This window comes from Heptranchias perlo, chromosome 13 (genome assembly GCF_035084215.1).
Source record: "Heptranchias perlo isolate sHepPer1 chromosome 13, sHepPer1.hap1, whole genome shotgun sequence".
Taxonomy (NCBI): Eukaryota; Metazoa; Chordata; class Chondrichthyes; order Hexanchiformes; family Hexanchidae; genus Heptranchias; species Heptranchias perlo.
Genome location: NC_090337.1, coordinates 37803805 through 37819770, shown reverse-complemented (window position 1 = coordinate 37819770; position 15966 = coordinate 37803805). Strand labels below are relative to the sequence as shown.

Here is a 15966-nt window from a genome sequence, read left to right as displayed (position 1 = left end):
ACCCTTTGAGTGAAAAAATTGCCCCTCTGGATCCTTTTGTATCTCTCCCCTCTCACCTTAAATCTGTGCCCCCTCGTTATAGACTCCCCTACCTTTGGGAAAAGATTTTGACTATCGACCTTATCTATGCCCCTCATTATTTTATAGACTTCTATAAGATCACCCCTTAACCTCCTACTCTCCAGGGAATAAAGTCCCAGTCTGTCTAACCTCTCCCTGTAAGTCAAACCATCAAGTCCCGGTAGCATCCTAGTAAATCTTTTCTGCACTCTTTCTAGTTTAATAATATCCTTTCTATAATAGGGTGACCAGAACTGTACACAGTACTCCAAGTGTGGCCTCACCAATGCCCTGTACAACTTCAACAAGACATCCCAACTCCTGCATTCAAAATAGATAGCAAAAAAATGTAACAGAACAGTATTGCATAGTCTTTTGTGTCTGAGTAATCATACAATAATTGGATAATTCAGCAATTGTTTCACTGCTTAATCATCATTCACACCTGTGTAGTGCAATCATGGAACATTATTTTCACTAAAAACCACTTGGCAATTTGAATAATTGCATCAGTGTGTGATTCTATGGAGCAACACATTAATTTTTCTAAATTGAGGAAATCTGAATATATAAGCCAAAAAAAAATTAAACACTCTTATGAGTTCCTCCATTTCAGTGTTGTGGGGCTGCAGTATGTGATAGGTTACATTGTAACATATATAGTTACCTCCCTAAGTAACTAACTGTTCCTAGAAAATATGAAATGCATCCACTGTTTAAATAATTTCCTTCAAGTGGTCTGTACCACCAGTAGGTTCAAGGCAGAAACACAGTAAAATGTGGCCCTGCAGCAAATCCCACCCACCTGACGTCTTTTACATGCAGTGGTCAGCGGTGCAGTGGTCAAAGATGTCTACTCCCAGTTACGTTTAGTTCAAGCAATGGCCCACAAAACACTGGTTTTCCTCTCTTCATTGCCCCAGATACATCTGAAAACAGGCAGCCAAATGAAGGGAAATCCAACCATGACGTCAAAACTTGCAATCAAGAAGCTTGCTTCAAACAGTCAAAGGCTTAGGCCCAATAGATATGCAATCATGTTGCTCTCTTAGAATTTTGTAGCAATTTTAAACTAATTTAAAAGAACAAGTTAGAATATTTTATCTTTTTCAAAGGTAACATGGTTACAAATGTGCCAGGAAAGTTGGCTGGATTTTCAACTTCTAATCAGAATCAATTTATTAAAAACAATCACACGAGTCAGGAATTATAAGCATTACCACTACAGTACTTTCAATTAGTATAAGCAGATTCGCTGAAAGTTATGGGACCTCAGGCCCTCTGCCGTTGGAAGCCCTCAAAAATGCCTCCCATCACCATTTCCCTTTTTCTGCTTCTGAATCCACATTTAACCACACTCCATGTAAAGACATCTTTTCTAACCTCATTTTAATTCTTTTTTATGATTAACTTAAATTTGTGTCCTCTATTATCATGCTGAGGAGAATGCCCACAATCTCCTCTGTGATCTCAGAAGGAAAACAGAGGGAAAATGGAAGTAATGCGCGCAACAATTGAAGTATTGCAGGTAATAAAGGCAAAAGATATTTGTTCCTAAGTATAAAAGCTACAGGGAGCACGGTGAACTGAGGGAATAATTCATTTAATATATTTGCTCTCTCTTGGTCACTTTATATTATGTGTAAGGATTTTGGACATTGGGTCAAACCCCATTTTACTTTTCTGAACTACTGGACAATTCAACATAAAGGGTTAACCAGTCCCTTTAAGGATTTGGACATTCACTTGGATAGTATATTTACAGTACATTTGAACGGAAGGGTTAACTTGCCCTGGACATTACAGTATAAATGCACAATTGCAAAACAGCAAAGTGCAGACCATTTAAACTGGACAGTTGTACATCAGTTTAACACTGCAGGAGCAATACAGTACAGAAACTGTAGACATGCTGCGACTTGCAATAACAACTGATAAGGAGAAGCTTCCAGAAGCATCCAGAAGGTTTTCGACGTCAACAACAACTGCGAAGGACAAAGAGCTGATAGGACACCTGGCTTCACGTAGAGGGGAGGATATAAGGGATTCATATGGTTCATGAGTGTTCCAACCAGCCATCCATCTTAATGCTATGGACAAATTGGTCCTTCTCGTAACTTGGTTCACACCTATTTGCACAGAAGCAGATAAAGATAAGACATCGTAGCAGTCAAAACAGACAAGACAACATCAGAGAAGCTGGAAGAAGCTTCAAGAGTTAACGACTGCAGCATAAGTTCATTCAATGAGACTTTGTTTCTGAACTTTAATTAAAAAGACTTTGATTCTGAGCTTTGACCAAACCACTTCGTCTCTAAACTTTGATGAAAAGACAAACCTTGATGAGAAGAACTTCGACACATCACCTGTTACCACGGTAATCAACTCCCTACTTTTGGACCTAAACGACTGCTTTGACCTAGACAATTGCTTTGATGCATACGGTTGTATCCATTACTTGCTCGCTATGCTTTGTGCCTGCTTGTGTGCTCTTTTAAATCATTAAGCAAGGAACCTTGCGACCCCCCCCGCCCCACTTGTGTAATTGGGCAGAGCAATCCTTGTATTGATTGAGTTGCTTCATGCTTGCTATGTGCTCTTTTTAAATTAGTAAATGAAGAATCACTTTGATTCACAGAGCTACCGTATCAGGTTGCTTTCTTTGCCTGAACTATCGTCTTGATCCATGAATCTCTGGGAAAGACCCTATAGTGGTGTGTCTCTGTTCTGCGCTCCGTGTATAGTATTTCTCAACATGATCCACTTTGCTACCATGCCATCTCCTTCTAACAGTGTTATCCAGTCAACTGTAGCTCAACCTTATCCTCTCAAAATCTGCCTTTCTAAATGTTTCTATTGTACTCATTCGCTTTTCCATCAAGAGCCTAACCATAAACTTCACCATATTATCGTCACTGTTGCCAAGATATGCTCAGCCTCTGATCTGCTCTATCATATCCTGGTTGTTACTTAATATCAGATGCAAAGTACTCCTCCTGACACAGGTTCTTCGCCCAATTGTTCCCTGTAATAATTCAACATTTTGTCCAGGATCACCTTGTTTTAATTAAATTATTTTCAGTTAGTGAGCCAGGTCTCAGTATCAGTATCTCTAATGCCAGAGGCAGTATTCCAAAAGCAGTTAATATCAAAAGAACAGAATTATGCAATTCTTGATGTATATACATTGCAATTAAGAAAACACCTGAGCATAGGCAGAGTATGAAAAGGAAATGGATCTAAATTGCAGGAAGAAACCAGATGATGCTTTGGGTGATAGCAAGAGACATTATAATGGCCACATGTAGTAAATGAGTTAATGATCATGATACTGGGAACTGGGAACCCAGAGGGAAACCACAAATTCTGCCTTTCCAATGGCTGCAGCACCAGTAGGTTATTGTTTATTTGACATCATCTTTACTATGGTTTCCCAGCAATTTTAGCTTCTAGTTTGTTGATATATCAAGAATATTCTCATTTTCTTGCATCCAGAAGGAACTGGGTTGAGGCTTACCATATTCAATTCACAAGTCATCCTTTTATCCAACAGAAAGAAGTTTTCATCCTATTAGTCTGGGCCAGATTTGAACTGAGTTCCCAGAGGTGAAAGGGTAGTGTAGTAGCCACCCTATATCACCTGAACACGTTAATGGAGCACTGGGTTGTTTTGACTTTCTAAATAATATGGTATTAATGGGCATACCATCATAATCCCTGACACAGTACTTTGCTCCTTCTTCACTCTCCAGTGGTAAAAATGGAAAACTAGTCAAATTCTTAGATATGAGCTTGATTTTATGTTAACAATATAACTGGAAAGGTTTATTTATAACCTATTCATTATTTAAGGGTTGCACAATCAGCAGCTTGTATCAGTCCTTCTATTCAACATCCTGAGTTTGAGCATATGCTCTGTTAAGTACTAAATTTGAAAGGATGAAGTGATGAGGCTGCCCTAATGGCTGTGTGTAAATGCATTGCCATGTGTGGCAAACAAAGAACTTACATTTATACAGCGCCTTTCATGACCTCAGGACATCCAAAAAGGCTTTACAGCCAATTAAGTACTTTTGAAGTGAAGTCACTGTTGTAATGTAGGAAGTACAACATATAGTTCATGGAGTTCCCAAATTCAGTACCTGTTTTGTGGCGAGTTAGCTGTTCTCTACTAGATAGGTGTGGAAGAGGTGCTACAAATCAAGTGGATAAAAATCAACTTTTATAGATCATAAGACAGACCATTTCTCAGCTCATCCAACCAGAAAGACCTAAAGATCCCCATCATAGCATCTAATTGTTTCTTAAATGATTCCATAATTTTCACTACTCTATCCAGAAGTCCATTCCATGTGTTGGTCACTCTTTGCGTGAAGAATTCTCTGACATCCTCCTAAATTTGCATTTTGCTGAAGAAAATGCTTTCATTTATGGAGCACCTTTCATATCCTTAGCGCATTCCAAAATGCTTCACAGCCAATTAATTATTTTTGAAGTGTAGTCACTGTTAGGTAATTGAATGCAGCAGCCAATTTACACAAAGCAAGATCCCACAAATAACAATGAGACAAATGACCAGTTAGTCTATGTTAGTGATGTTGATTGAGAGATTAATGCTAGCCAGGACATTGAGAATGCCCCACTTTTCTTCTATTGTGCCACAGAATCTTTTACACCCATCTGAACAGGCAGATGAGCCTTGTTGACTCTAATGATACTAGTCTTATGGTTGCAGACAACAGATAATCAAGCTCACAACAAAATTGTTAATTACTGTATTAGCAGCACTGCAAATACAGAAAGGATGTAGTTACCCCATTTCTGGAGAAGAAGTATTACAGCTTCAGAGCTCCCTTCTTCTGTTCTAACAGTCAGCAGCTACGCTATCTATGTTTATACCCAACTTGTTTATGACTATTATCTTATTTTTAACCATCCTCAAGGTCCTTTTGCTTATTGTTTTTCAGCAGTTCATTATTTTCAGGAGTTAATTATACTTTGAGTGCAGATGTTCATTCTCTAAATTATCAGAATTTAAGGGGAAGCTAGATAAGCATGAGGGAGAAAGGGATAGAAAGGTATGCTGATAGGGTTAGATGAAGTAGTGAGGGAGGAGACTCCTATGCAGCATAAATGCCAGCATAAACCAGTTGGGCCAAATGGCCTCTATCTGTGCTGTAGTTTCAATGTAACTTGATCCTGAAGCATATACCACTATATGAATAGGTACAATTATGCCAACATACCTATGCTAACATATGTTTCTGCAAAGTTCTTTTAAGCAAAATATGCATGAACATGCAAATTAATGTAAAATTCAAATAAATAAAATGAAAAGCGATTTATAAAAGGGTTGGTGGAGGAATGTTCAGTATTGCCTGGGCAAATAAAGCTTTAATTTGAATTTTAATAAAATTCACAACCAGTTTGTTCTAAGGTCGATCTTGTGACTTTGATTTAGATCTCATACAAAGACATTTATTCAGTCAAGTAAGACTAGATTAAACACTGATGTGTTTGGTTACAGTAATAAGTAAAACCTTCTTCAGAAAATATAGGCTCCATATTGTAATCAAGTGAGATTCACAAACCACTTCACATGTAATCCTGAATCTCAGTAATTATGAAACTTACATGCACTAAAATCTATAAATGAAATGGAGCATAGCTTTTGCAGAAAATCTATAAAAACTGTAAGATTCAGTATTTAAACTAAAAAAAATTACACCTTAGTTCTGCCAAAGGTGCTCAATTACAATATCTGACTTAAAATGTGAATCATGCTCAAAATCCAGAAACATATTTCTCTCCCCTATGAAATTACTTGAGAGAAAATAACATTCAACTAATTATAACTCATGAAATAAGGATGTGATTTAAAGATCAGATGCCTCAGTAATTGAGTCAAGAGATTTAGATTTTTTCATACACGGAGCATGTAGCTCAAATAGTCTATAATAGTAATTAGAACCTTCAAATTAGATTACAGACTTGAAATCACTCCCTATTCTTGGTTAGAATTTATTGTTTCAGTTTTTAAGTTTATTTTTATGCAATGGTATCTACTAGTGCAAAAACCACTCCCCAGTTTACTCCAAGACCTTCATAGACAATGTTCACGAGACTTGTGGCATTAGCGTAACTTTGAGAAACGAGCACCACCAATTTCTACAAGGGTTCTCAATAGTCTGCCGTTACTTCGGTGGAAGATCGGCAGAAACCCCAGATAATCTTCCACCATTACGGCAGGGGATCCAGTCAGAAATCAGATGACATGTGGCATTGCTTATGGTAGTCTGAGACACTGTCTGGGAGGGGGATCAGTTGGTGGGGGGAGGGGGGAAATACAGCACAGGAAAGGGAGAAAAACAGCAGTCAGGCAGAGAATGCAACATGGTGCTAGAGTGGAGCAGTTAGGTGAAGTGGGGACTGTAGAATTTCAAAATGACATACACTAGTTACCAAACTTTCTATTTAATCTGCAGCTAACCACCTCCAAGGTGTTTCATATATCCTATTTTAAACATCTAAATTTGCTCCTGTAGCTATCTAAACCTAAATTTCCCTTTTAAAAAAAACAAAAAGTGTCCTTTTTCTCCCTCCTTGCCATTTACTCTGACTGAGGCTTGACTGAGTGATGGGCAGGCTATTCAACACAAGGGGCATTATTGCCAAATTCAATCCTTTCCTCACCAACTGTCCACAAAGATGCATTTCCAGCAGCAGTAAATGGATATTGAGCAGGAAAAGGAAATCTGCTTTCCCCCTGAACTAATGTAATGATCCTATCACTGCACTAGGTCAATCAGCCAAACCCAGAGACTGGAGAGTTGTGCTGCCTTCATGGCACACTGGGTGAAATCAGCTAACTCAGCAAAACTGGAGAATTGAACCTGGGTAATTTTCTTGAATGCCACATCAAATTCTGTCTTTTGGGATGCTGACTGCCCTGTTTATTCCCAGCATTTTCTGTTTTTGTTAAATTTCCTATTTGGTTAAAAATTAGTTTCATAACCTAGATTTCAAACAATCAAGAATTGTTTTAAACCTAACTGATTCACAACCGGAGGAAATAGAGAATACGAGATTACAAACTTATTTAAACCACAGGGTATGGGAGAGAAGAGTAGAGGATGAGGAAAGACTAAAATTATAATGGCCCAGAATTTGCAGTAGCAGAGCACCTAAGTTAGTTAGACTTGCCATCTGGGACGTGAGTGAACAAGACAAGCAACTGTATATCTCCTTAACCAATCAGAAGGATTGAGAAATAAACAGACGACAGAGAAGGAAGTGTAGATTAGAGTGGGTGACTTCAATGTCAAATCAGGTACAGAAAGAGAAGGAAAGACAGACTGGAGTAAGAGAAAAGAGACACAGAAAGGAAGAAAAAAATTAATTAAAAAAAGACGTAAAATCTCCAATAGCCAAAAGGAGTGAGATTCAATAATTCATTTTCAGTGCCAGAGGCTGATTGGGAGTAATTAACAGTTATCAAATCATTAAAAGGGTACTTGCACTTGCGATGACAGGATTTAAACTTTGTAGCGCATTTAGTTCGTATCTACCGTGCAAATACAGCAATTTCACAGCATTCAATGAGGCAGACAGCAAAATGCTGTTTTCGCAAAGCTAACCGCAGAACTCGGACAGCAACTTTTGGGTATTGGCATTTAACTGCGCATCTGCCTGAAGTTGCTGTACCATCTAAGCTTAAGTAAAGGTAAGCGCCATTAGCCTCACTATTGTTTTAACAAAATATGGGCCAATATTTGGTATAGATGAGAAGTAAAGACAGCCAGAACAGATTTCCTAAATTAATTCATTTTAGCGTAAGTTTATTAGAATAAAACTACTACTGACATCTGTAGTGTTATTTCTATATTAGGGGTTGTTTCTCAATCAACTGAAAAGCTAAAATGACTGACCTTGGGCAACAGAATTCCCTGGAGATGTAGCAGATAAGAGCTGAAAGCAATTGATCTTACATTTCAATACATCTTGTGGTGTAAGCTGCAGCTTTTAATGAAAAGTCATAACAGTGATTTAATACCATACTTTATTGAGGCTTAACAATAAACAGAATCTGTAGATAGGAAATATGCATGCAATAAAATGAATTACTAAGAAAAATTAATTTACAGCAGCACCTATATATATATATTTATACACTGACTTAAGTCACTTAAGTGATTTGCATGTTGACCAATAGATCTCATTGCCAGCAAGAATGTGAAAAGGAAATTAAATTGATACACCTTTTATTGGTATTTCAAAAGTACTTATTTTCTTGCTTTATGCCTACCATGGTTCTTGAAAAGGAGGCAGGTTGTTTTATTTAATAATTTAAGATGGAGATCTCAAAATGAACTCACTGGTCAGTAGTTTTTAATGGCAAGGTTCACGTATTTTAAGTCACATTTTCCTCAATGTTGGTGACATGTAGCTTGAATGTAAAATTTTCTCACTTTGTGCCAACTCTAAATCTTGAACAAGGGGCTTTATTTTAGCAGAAAAAGTGACTGCAGCACTAACAAAACAAATGTGATTTAGACTTTTTAAAAAAAAAACCTAAATACTACAAATTTGATCTAAGGCTTTTTTGGCTGAATAACTTTCTCAGCAATGTTATAAATCATGATTTTTTTTCAAATAAAAATGTTTCACTGCTACATTAGAAGCATGATGAATAAGCTAGCTGTTTGTGGAGTCCCAATTCCAAAATAGCAGTCCTGGCAATGTAGCAAACAGATTGTTCAGGCATTAAAATCAGGCATTGACATGAAATCAATTATTACTATGGCATACAGCTCCTTCAAGTAGCTACAAACTGAAGGAAGCAAGAAAATACCTTACAAATTAAAATGAAGTCTTTGGGTGCTGGTTCCACTATATCAAACCCACTCAAGTGCTTGAAGCGACCTGGTCGACGAAGTTCATCCGATCTGTCTACAAGTTTGCATCTTAGCTGTGAGATTTTATTTTTAATTTCATAAATTTTACTATATACACACACCCATAAAATTTAGATGCATTCTAAAAAGAAAATGTTAATTTTTGTACACATGCAAATGTAATCTGGATAAATTAAGCATAGAAGCATTAAGGTAACTGGACTGAGTTCTTTAACCTACAAAACTCGGTATGACCAACTGATGGGGTTTGTGCAAAAAAAAACTATTTTAAAAATGGAGTTCTGCCAAACAGGCTAGATTTTCATGACTACTTCTGCAGGATGCTCAAAATCTTTATGTTGTACTATTGACACCAAAGTTACTCTTCCATGGAAATTTCAGAATTTGCGGTCTCTTATCAATTTATTAATTTGACAAAGTTTACAATTATAAATTACATTTTCTGAACATATGGGATATGGAAATAATCAAATTAAGGCAACAAATAACTACAAGCTTACATTGTGTTGATAAACTTATATCTTAGATAAGTACCAAAGTGAAAATATGAAATTATGGTAGTCAGTTAATAAAATAGATATATAAAATTGTCAAATGATACATTAAAAATGCTGCCTTTGGAAAACCCCAGTCCTCTTATCCTTCAAATAAAATTTTGGTTCACACACAAATTAGGAAATATGTACAGTAAAATGCAGTTAGCTGTTAATATCCATCCAAAAACATGTATATGATCAGGATTTTTGGCAAAAATAAAACCCTTTGATGAAAGTTCTATAGCCCATAAAAATCACAACTGCATTCCTTCTAACCATTTCATAGTTTCCAAGATTATAGTGATAAAGCCAAACTGCTGGTAATTTGTTCATCTAGAACAACGCAATTACAAACTGTCAAGAAACTTTAAATAGACTGGAATACATCTAAACTTGTCAATACAATTCAATACAACCTATCCATTTGGCAAAATATTTGTAACAGATCTGTTCAAAAAAAATTGGTCACATCAATAATTGAGCTTTACAATGACACACTGACAATGGCTTAGTAAATGTACTGTAAATGAATTGTGTCTTAGGATGTACAAAACACCAGACAAATTGAACTATAAAGGACATCAAAATACATTGGCAAAAGCTTCACAATTTTACCAGGACAATCTGATGATGCTGAATCCATTTACCCGTACATATCCGTAGCCCATTAAAATGTGTCCTTGCCAAACACTGAATTACACGCCAGGCTCCAGAGGGGGATGACAAAAAAAGGTGCAAAATAGCAGCTCCAGTCACACTTCCACTGTACTGTTAATATTGGGAATGTTTTCACAAAGAGCAAAAATTGTTTTATTCACTCCCATTCCGTGGTTCCAGGTGGCTTTGAGGTCAAGTCATACATGACACGGGAAATTCCAGGTATCTTCTTGATTTCTCTCACCATTTTTAAAATAACCTGACATTTACAAAAACAGTTGTCGTTAATATTTACTTCTTTTGATATGCATTTATAAATACTGATAAAACCGCCACAGTGGTCTAGTAGGCTGGTGTAGCACTAAGCTATAAAGACCCTACATCTGAGCTGCTGATTTGTCAGGACAACAGCTGAAATGCTTAACTGTTCTGTGCTGAGCAAAAGGGAGATGGGGAAGAGAATTAGTGGGTCAGTGTTCCTAGTACTGATCACTATTCTACTGGAAACTGCATGACTGGGTGTATGGCAAGAACAAGAATAGGCTCAGCTGCAATGCCCTGCATGGTTGAATAGTCTACTGACACTCACTGTCTAGACCCACACTTGAAGAATGGCCATTTCAGCAAGGAACCAATCGGTTGCTGTTTGCATCCATAGAATTTTACCCCAGGAGTGCGAAACTTCAGGAGAGGAGATAAGACTAGAAAAAAAATTTAAACAAAATACACTGACCAAGTATATTTGCACACCACATTAGTTTCAGTAGCAAACCAACCACAGAAATTTATTTATATTCAGTAATACATTTGTTTCAATGCTAGGAAACACCCTCTAAATTGTGGGGGGGAAAAAACTGCAACATTTTCCAAGAACTACAAAATTCGAATCTCACCTCTTCAGGAATGTGATTGCCAGGAGTTGCTGGGATGCCAGTCATGAAATCACTTGTAATAAAGGTCCGAATGACCACAGATCTCTGACAGGATGGCTGCTTCTGCAGTGGGTCACGGTCAAAATGCAATGGTGTTAAAATAATTGGCATCTGACTAACTTTCCCAGAGAAACCTATAAGCACACACACATACGTAGTTCAGCATTTACTGAAGAATGTTGATGCACTGAGCTAGAACAACTGCAGATGTTAAAGTATGCTTAAGTCATAAAGTAACCATAGATTGGGTTAATTTCTACCTGCTGTTGGAGACAAACTCAAATGATTATGAAAACTTCTTTATCTGGAAAAACCTAAGAGTATCTGAACAGAAAAGTGGAGGGTAGTTCTGTGACGAAGCAGGTTGACATACAAATGTGTCGCACTGGAGGATGGCAGTTTGCATCTCCAATTCTCCGAAACCTCATATCAACTGAGTCTCTCAATGAAAGCTGTTTGCATCATTGCAAGTATTGAAAAAGTTGAGACAATCATCCTAAGTCAATCTCATGCATTCCTACAAACCAAGCATTAGAAAGTGCTATAGATCTGGCAGTAGTCTCTTGACCACCCCACTAATATATGAATGGAAGGGAAGGGGGGAAAAAAAACTATTTTGCCACCCCAAATTTCTGAAAATCAGAACAATGATTGCATCAGATTAATTTAGTGGAAAGGAATGTACAATCTTATCTCCACTAAGAATTCATCCCACTTCAGAATAAAGTTTCTCAAGAATGTTTAACTGTATTCCTACCAGACTCCCTAAGAATGTTGTGAGCCTCAAAGTCAGCCTGCCGGAGTGTGCTAAGCACCCCTGTGGTTAGAAAAGTTGGCGTGACATCCGTTATAGGTTCTCTGATCTGTGGTCCAAAAACGTACACAACTCTGAAACACAAACATTTCCGTTAATACAGAACAAATCTGAACTAGCTTCTAATAGTATAAACTTTTATACTCCACAAAAAATAGTAATGCCTAATTTTCACATCATATTTACACTCAATTGGTTTAAAATTACAATATAGAAACAACAAACCTGTTAATATTATGGCACATCCGTGGAATAAGTCTGGCTAGGAACATGAGGGAATCCCAGTGCGGTGCATCCTTACTAGATAAGCCACAAACATAGCTGTATGATCTGCAGTCACCCTACAAGAAAAAAAAATTAAAAGAGTACAGCAAACTTTACTCCTAATATACAGGCTCCACTGAAGAAAATACATTATCAAAGAGCCTAGAGTTTAATAAATTGTTAAAAAGTATAAAAATACAGCAGCTCATTTTTCCTGAAAGAATACATATTAGTAATGACCAAAATCTAAACAGTGGGTAGCTAGCTCTAACTGGTAGTGATAATAAAATATGGTAATCCTGCCAATTCAGTAGTATATATTTTACACATACATAAATACACATACACAGCAACAGTCAGCAGATGCAAAACTATCTACAAACCTCTCACTTCTCGTAGCAGGTGAGTAAATTTACAGACTACTGAACCCACTGTCGAAACAGGTGAGTTAGGGCTTTCCAAGAGTTATTACATATTTAAAATATAATACAGTACACTCAGGGTAATGCAGAAAGTTACTCCGCTCCTTTAAACTGATAACTAGAAGAGCAATAAACGGAATAATTTACACCCAATGCATTTCTATTTTCGGATTACATAATCTGTCGAAACTATTAAATTTTGTCCAAACTCCATTTTAAAAGAAATTTATTACAAACAATATCAAGTTTAACAGTTTTTGCAATGATTTACCCATTTCTTACAATGCATTACTCACCTGTACTCCAACAGTTTTAATTGGCATCAGAAAAGCATTGAGTGAATGCAGACTTGTAATTTGCATCAATTTTTCTTGTTCTTCATCACTTGTACAGGATTTGACCCTCTGCAGTAAAGTGTGTGGCTGTACAAGAACATAATATCATGACTGCCCAAGACCTTTAGATTAATATTTTCTGTAAATGCATTCTTTGCTGAAAATCAGCAGAAATGTTTCTATATACAATCGATAGTTAAACCATACAAATAATCCTGCATCTGGGTTAGTGTGCAACAAAGAAAATGTACTTGTTTTGGTCTAGTGTTTCTCACTACTTTTGACACAATTTTGAAGGGATAATGATACTTAGATAAGTTTATATGGTACTGCTGTCCCACCTACATCATTGCTTTGAAACTAGGGTCCCTCAACCCTTAAAGTACACAAAGACAGAAATCTATCTCAGAATTCTGTTATATTCTAATTTATAGTGCAATTCTATCAATGTTTCTCTGGGTTGCTGATACTGGGCCTGAATTTGTTGACAACTTGTGTCATAGTAATGGCGCATCTGTTGCCACGCTATTATTATAGTGCAGAAATTCCAGGAAATTTTGGCATTGGTGACATATGCCACTATGTACACCACACCATAATCTGCTGGGACTTTTGCACTGTTCCAGAGACCCTCATTGAAAAAGTTGAACAGCTAATCATAGCCCTGCCCTCTCATTAAAATCAACGGCGAGGTAGAGTTTGCTGAATTAACACCACTGGTGATTGCCACCGCTACTCAGACCATTACAGAATGGTGCTGGAGAGCTCAGAATCAGTATTCAATCGCTCGGCAGGTTTTGATACCATTTGCATGAAGTTCCCACTAAATAAAATTCCATTTATATCAATCGATTTTTCAAATCTGAAAAATTTGGACAACTACGCAAATTGTTTAGCTCTTTTACTTTTATGGAAAGATGCTGTTTCGTTCTGTGTCGTACCTTAGATGTGTATCAGATATTGGCTGCTCCCAATCGGCTACTATGGCGTAGTCTAATTATTTTTTTTTATTTTCAGGAAATTGTGGTGCAAATTCGCCACCGGAGGATCAGGGAGCACAACGGTCTAACTATGGAGTTTGTCAGTAATGTCACCATTGCAGCAAATTTTGGCTATTGTCTTTTGAAACTTAACAGGGTATTCCTGAGTAAGTCATTATTTGCATGGGGTCACCACAGAAAAGTTTGAAAACTGCTGGTTTATATAGAATGTGCTCAGCATGAAACTAGTTTATTGAGCAGTACATTGTATTACAAATGACTTCTTTTGGCCCTATTAAAACTGAAATGGCAAATGCTCTCCCAATTCATGAATGAAGCCTACACCAGTAATTCTAGCAAGCAAGTTGGCAGGAAATACCCACTTTTACTTACTTTTTTCACACTTGCAGAAAAATCAGCTACTATTTTCAGAATGTTGTTAGTCTCTGCAAAGTCTTTGCAAATGTAAGGCTCATCAGCACAGATTATTCTAATGGCAAGACCAGGACCTTTGAAAGAAAATTCAACATAAACCAGAAATTACTTAAGATACAAGAGGAATTACAAAAAGGGAATGACTTCCAGTTTAATGAAGGTAGGATTGCGTATTCTGTTTACCTGGGAAAGGGTGCCTTGAAACAAGCTCTTCGGGAAGACCCAATTCTCTGCCTAATGCCCTCACTTCATCCTTGTGAAAGTCTTTTAGTGGTTCTATCACTTTACCCTGCAGAAAAAAAAGACACGTAATAAATTATGCATTCAAATTTAACTATAAAATTCTTTCAATCTAAATAATAAATTATGAAATTAGACATATTTTGAGACTAGGCATATTTTAAACTTTGAAGAAACTGTAAACACTTGCAAATATACAATTGCTCATTACTGCACTCTTATTTACTAACAGACAGAACACTGCTGACTACTACAGAAAATATGACCAACTGAAGGCTAAGCTGCAGAACAAACTCATACCATTTGTGGTGAACCAAACTGTTAGGGAAACCTTTGAAACAAAAAGTAGGTATTACAGGCTCAATTAATTTAAACTTTGGACTAAGCAACCAACTTACTAAACTTTCTTTTTAAATCACACTAAATAAACCTGCAGAGATTAGTTTGCTAAATTTATAGTCAAGAAACAAAGCTGATAAAATTTGTTACTGACCTCTTCCCTTAATTTTCTTATCAGTTCGGTATCATTATGGTGAGTTTTGATGACATCTGCTTTCCCACTTGCTTCTATTGAAGCACTTTCAATTAAGTCTGGCCTCAAAGTACCTTGAGCAAGATACACTTCTTCAGGCTTTAGATTCATTTCCCCAATTACTTCATTTGCAACCTAGAATAAAGAGAATCAAAAGAAATATTGGTGCTTGTTGTCTTACACAGCACTTTGAAATATGCTCAACTAAAACATTAGTTTTGTTTTGCACCACAAAATAGGACATGAGCTCACACACACAAACCGTAATAGGAGTTCCTAATCTGAGATAGAATGTCAGGCCTGAAACAACTACAACAACAGGGAATGAAAAATAAAAATCAGAGGCTCATTAAACTTGCACAGCTCTCCTTCAGCTAATCACTAGAAGTTTGTGAGCAGTTCACCAGTTCAGGTTTAAGCTGGAAACTAACATGGCAGAAAAACTAAGATAAGGGATGGGAAGAAAAAAGGATCAACTAAGACAATCCATTTTACAGCTCAGACAAGATAGATACATGACTTCATACTAGGACTTGAACTACATTCAAGACCTTTTCCACTTAAAATTGATGCTACAAATTTAATTCAAAAAGTACCTTCACAAAGGTATCCCCTATTATTTTTCTCTTCTCTTCTGGATTTGTCGTCATATTTAAGGTCTTACTTATTCTCTTCCTGGGAGTTCTATCTTCTTCTGAAATTGGTAGAGTTGCTGTGCCATTGTAGAATGCATGTGCTGCATTAACCACTGAAAATATTAAGTGAAAAAAACAGTAATAATCTGCAGAGATAAACAGCAGAGTTCTAATCTTCAAACTCAACTTAAAGCTGAATATCACAATGG

General features: G+C 36.8%; 1 protein-coding gene and 1 long non-coding RNA gene across 2 annotated transcripts in view; one reads left to right on the top strand and one right to left on the bottom strand.

The window, feature by feature from the left end:
* The first annotated feature begins 2108 nt into the window (after positions 1–2108).
* Positions 2109–15966, top strand: part of LOC137331508 (uncharacterized) — a 15944-nt gene continuing 2086 nt past the window's right edge. The window contains exons 1-2 of the long non-coding RNA XR_010965514.1: positions 2109–2437; positions 13953–14082. This is a non-coding gene — a long non-coding RNA (uncharacterized lncRNA). The remainder of the gene's footprint in view (positions 2438–13952; positions 14083–15966) is intronic.
* gmps (guanine monophosphate synthase) overlaps positions 8102–15966 on the bottom strand; it is a 27218-nt gene continuing 19353 nt past the window's right edge. The window contains exons 8-16 of the mRNA XM_067995343.1: positions 15719–15870; positions 15084–15257; positions 14534–14639; positions 14309–14424; positions 12897–13022; positions 12140–12255; positions 11858–11988; positions 11062–11234; positions 8102–10427 (exon numbers count right to left, since the gene is read on the bottom strand). Coding sequence (XP_067851444.1) covers positions 10326–10427; positions 11062–11234; positions 11858–11988; positions 12140–12255; positions 12897–13022; positions 14309–14424; positions 14534–14639; positions 15084–15257; positions 15719–15870 — 1196 coding nt within the window. The 3' untranslated portion in view covers positions 8102–10325. The remainder of the gene's footprint in view (positions 10428–11061; positions 11235–11857; positions 11989–12139; positions 12256–12896; positions 13023–14308; positions 14425–14533; positions 14640–15083; positions 15258–15718; positions 15871–15966) is intronic.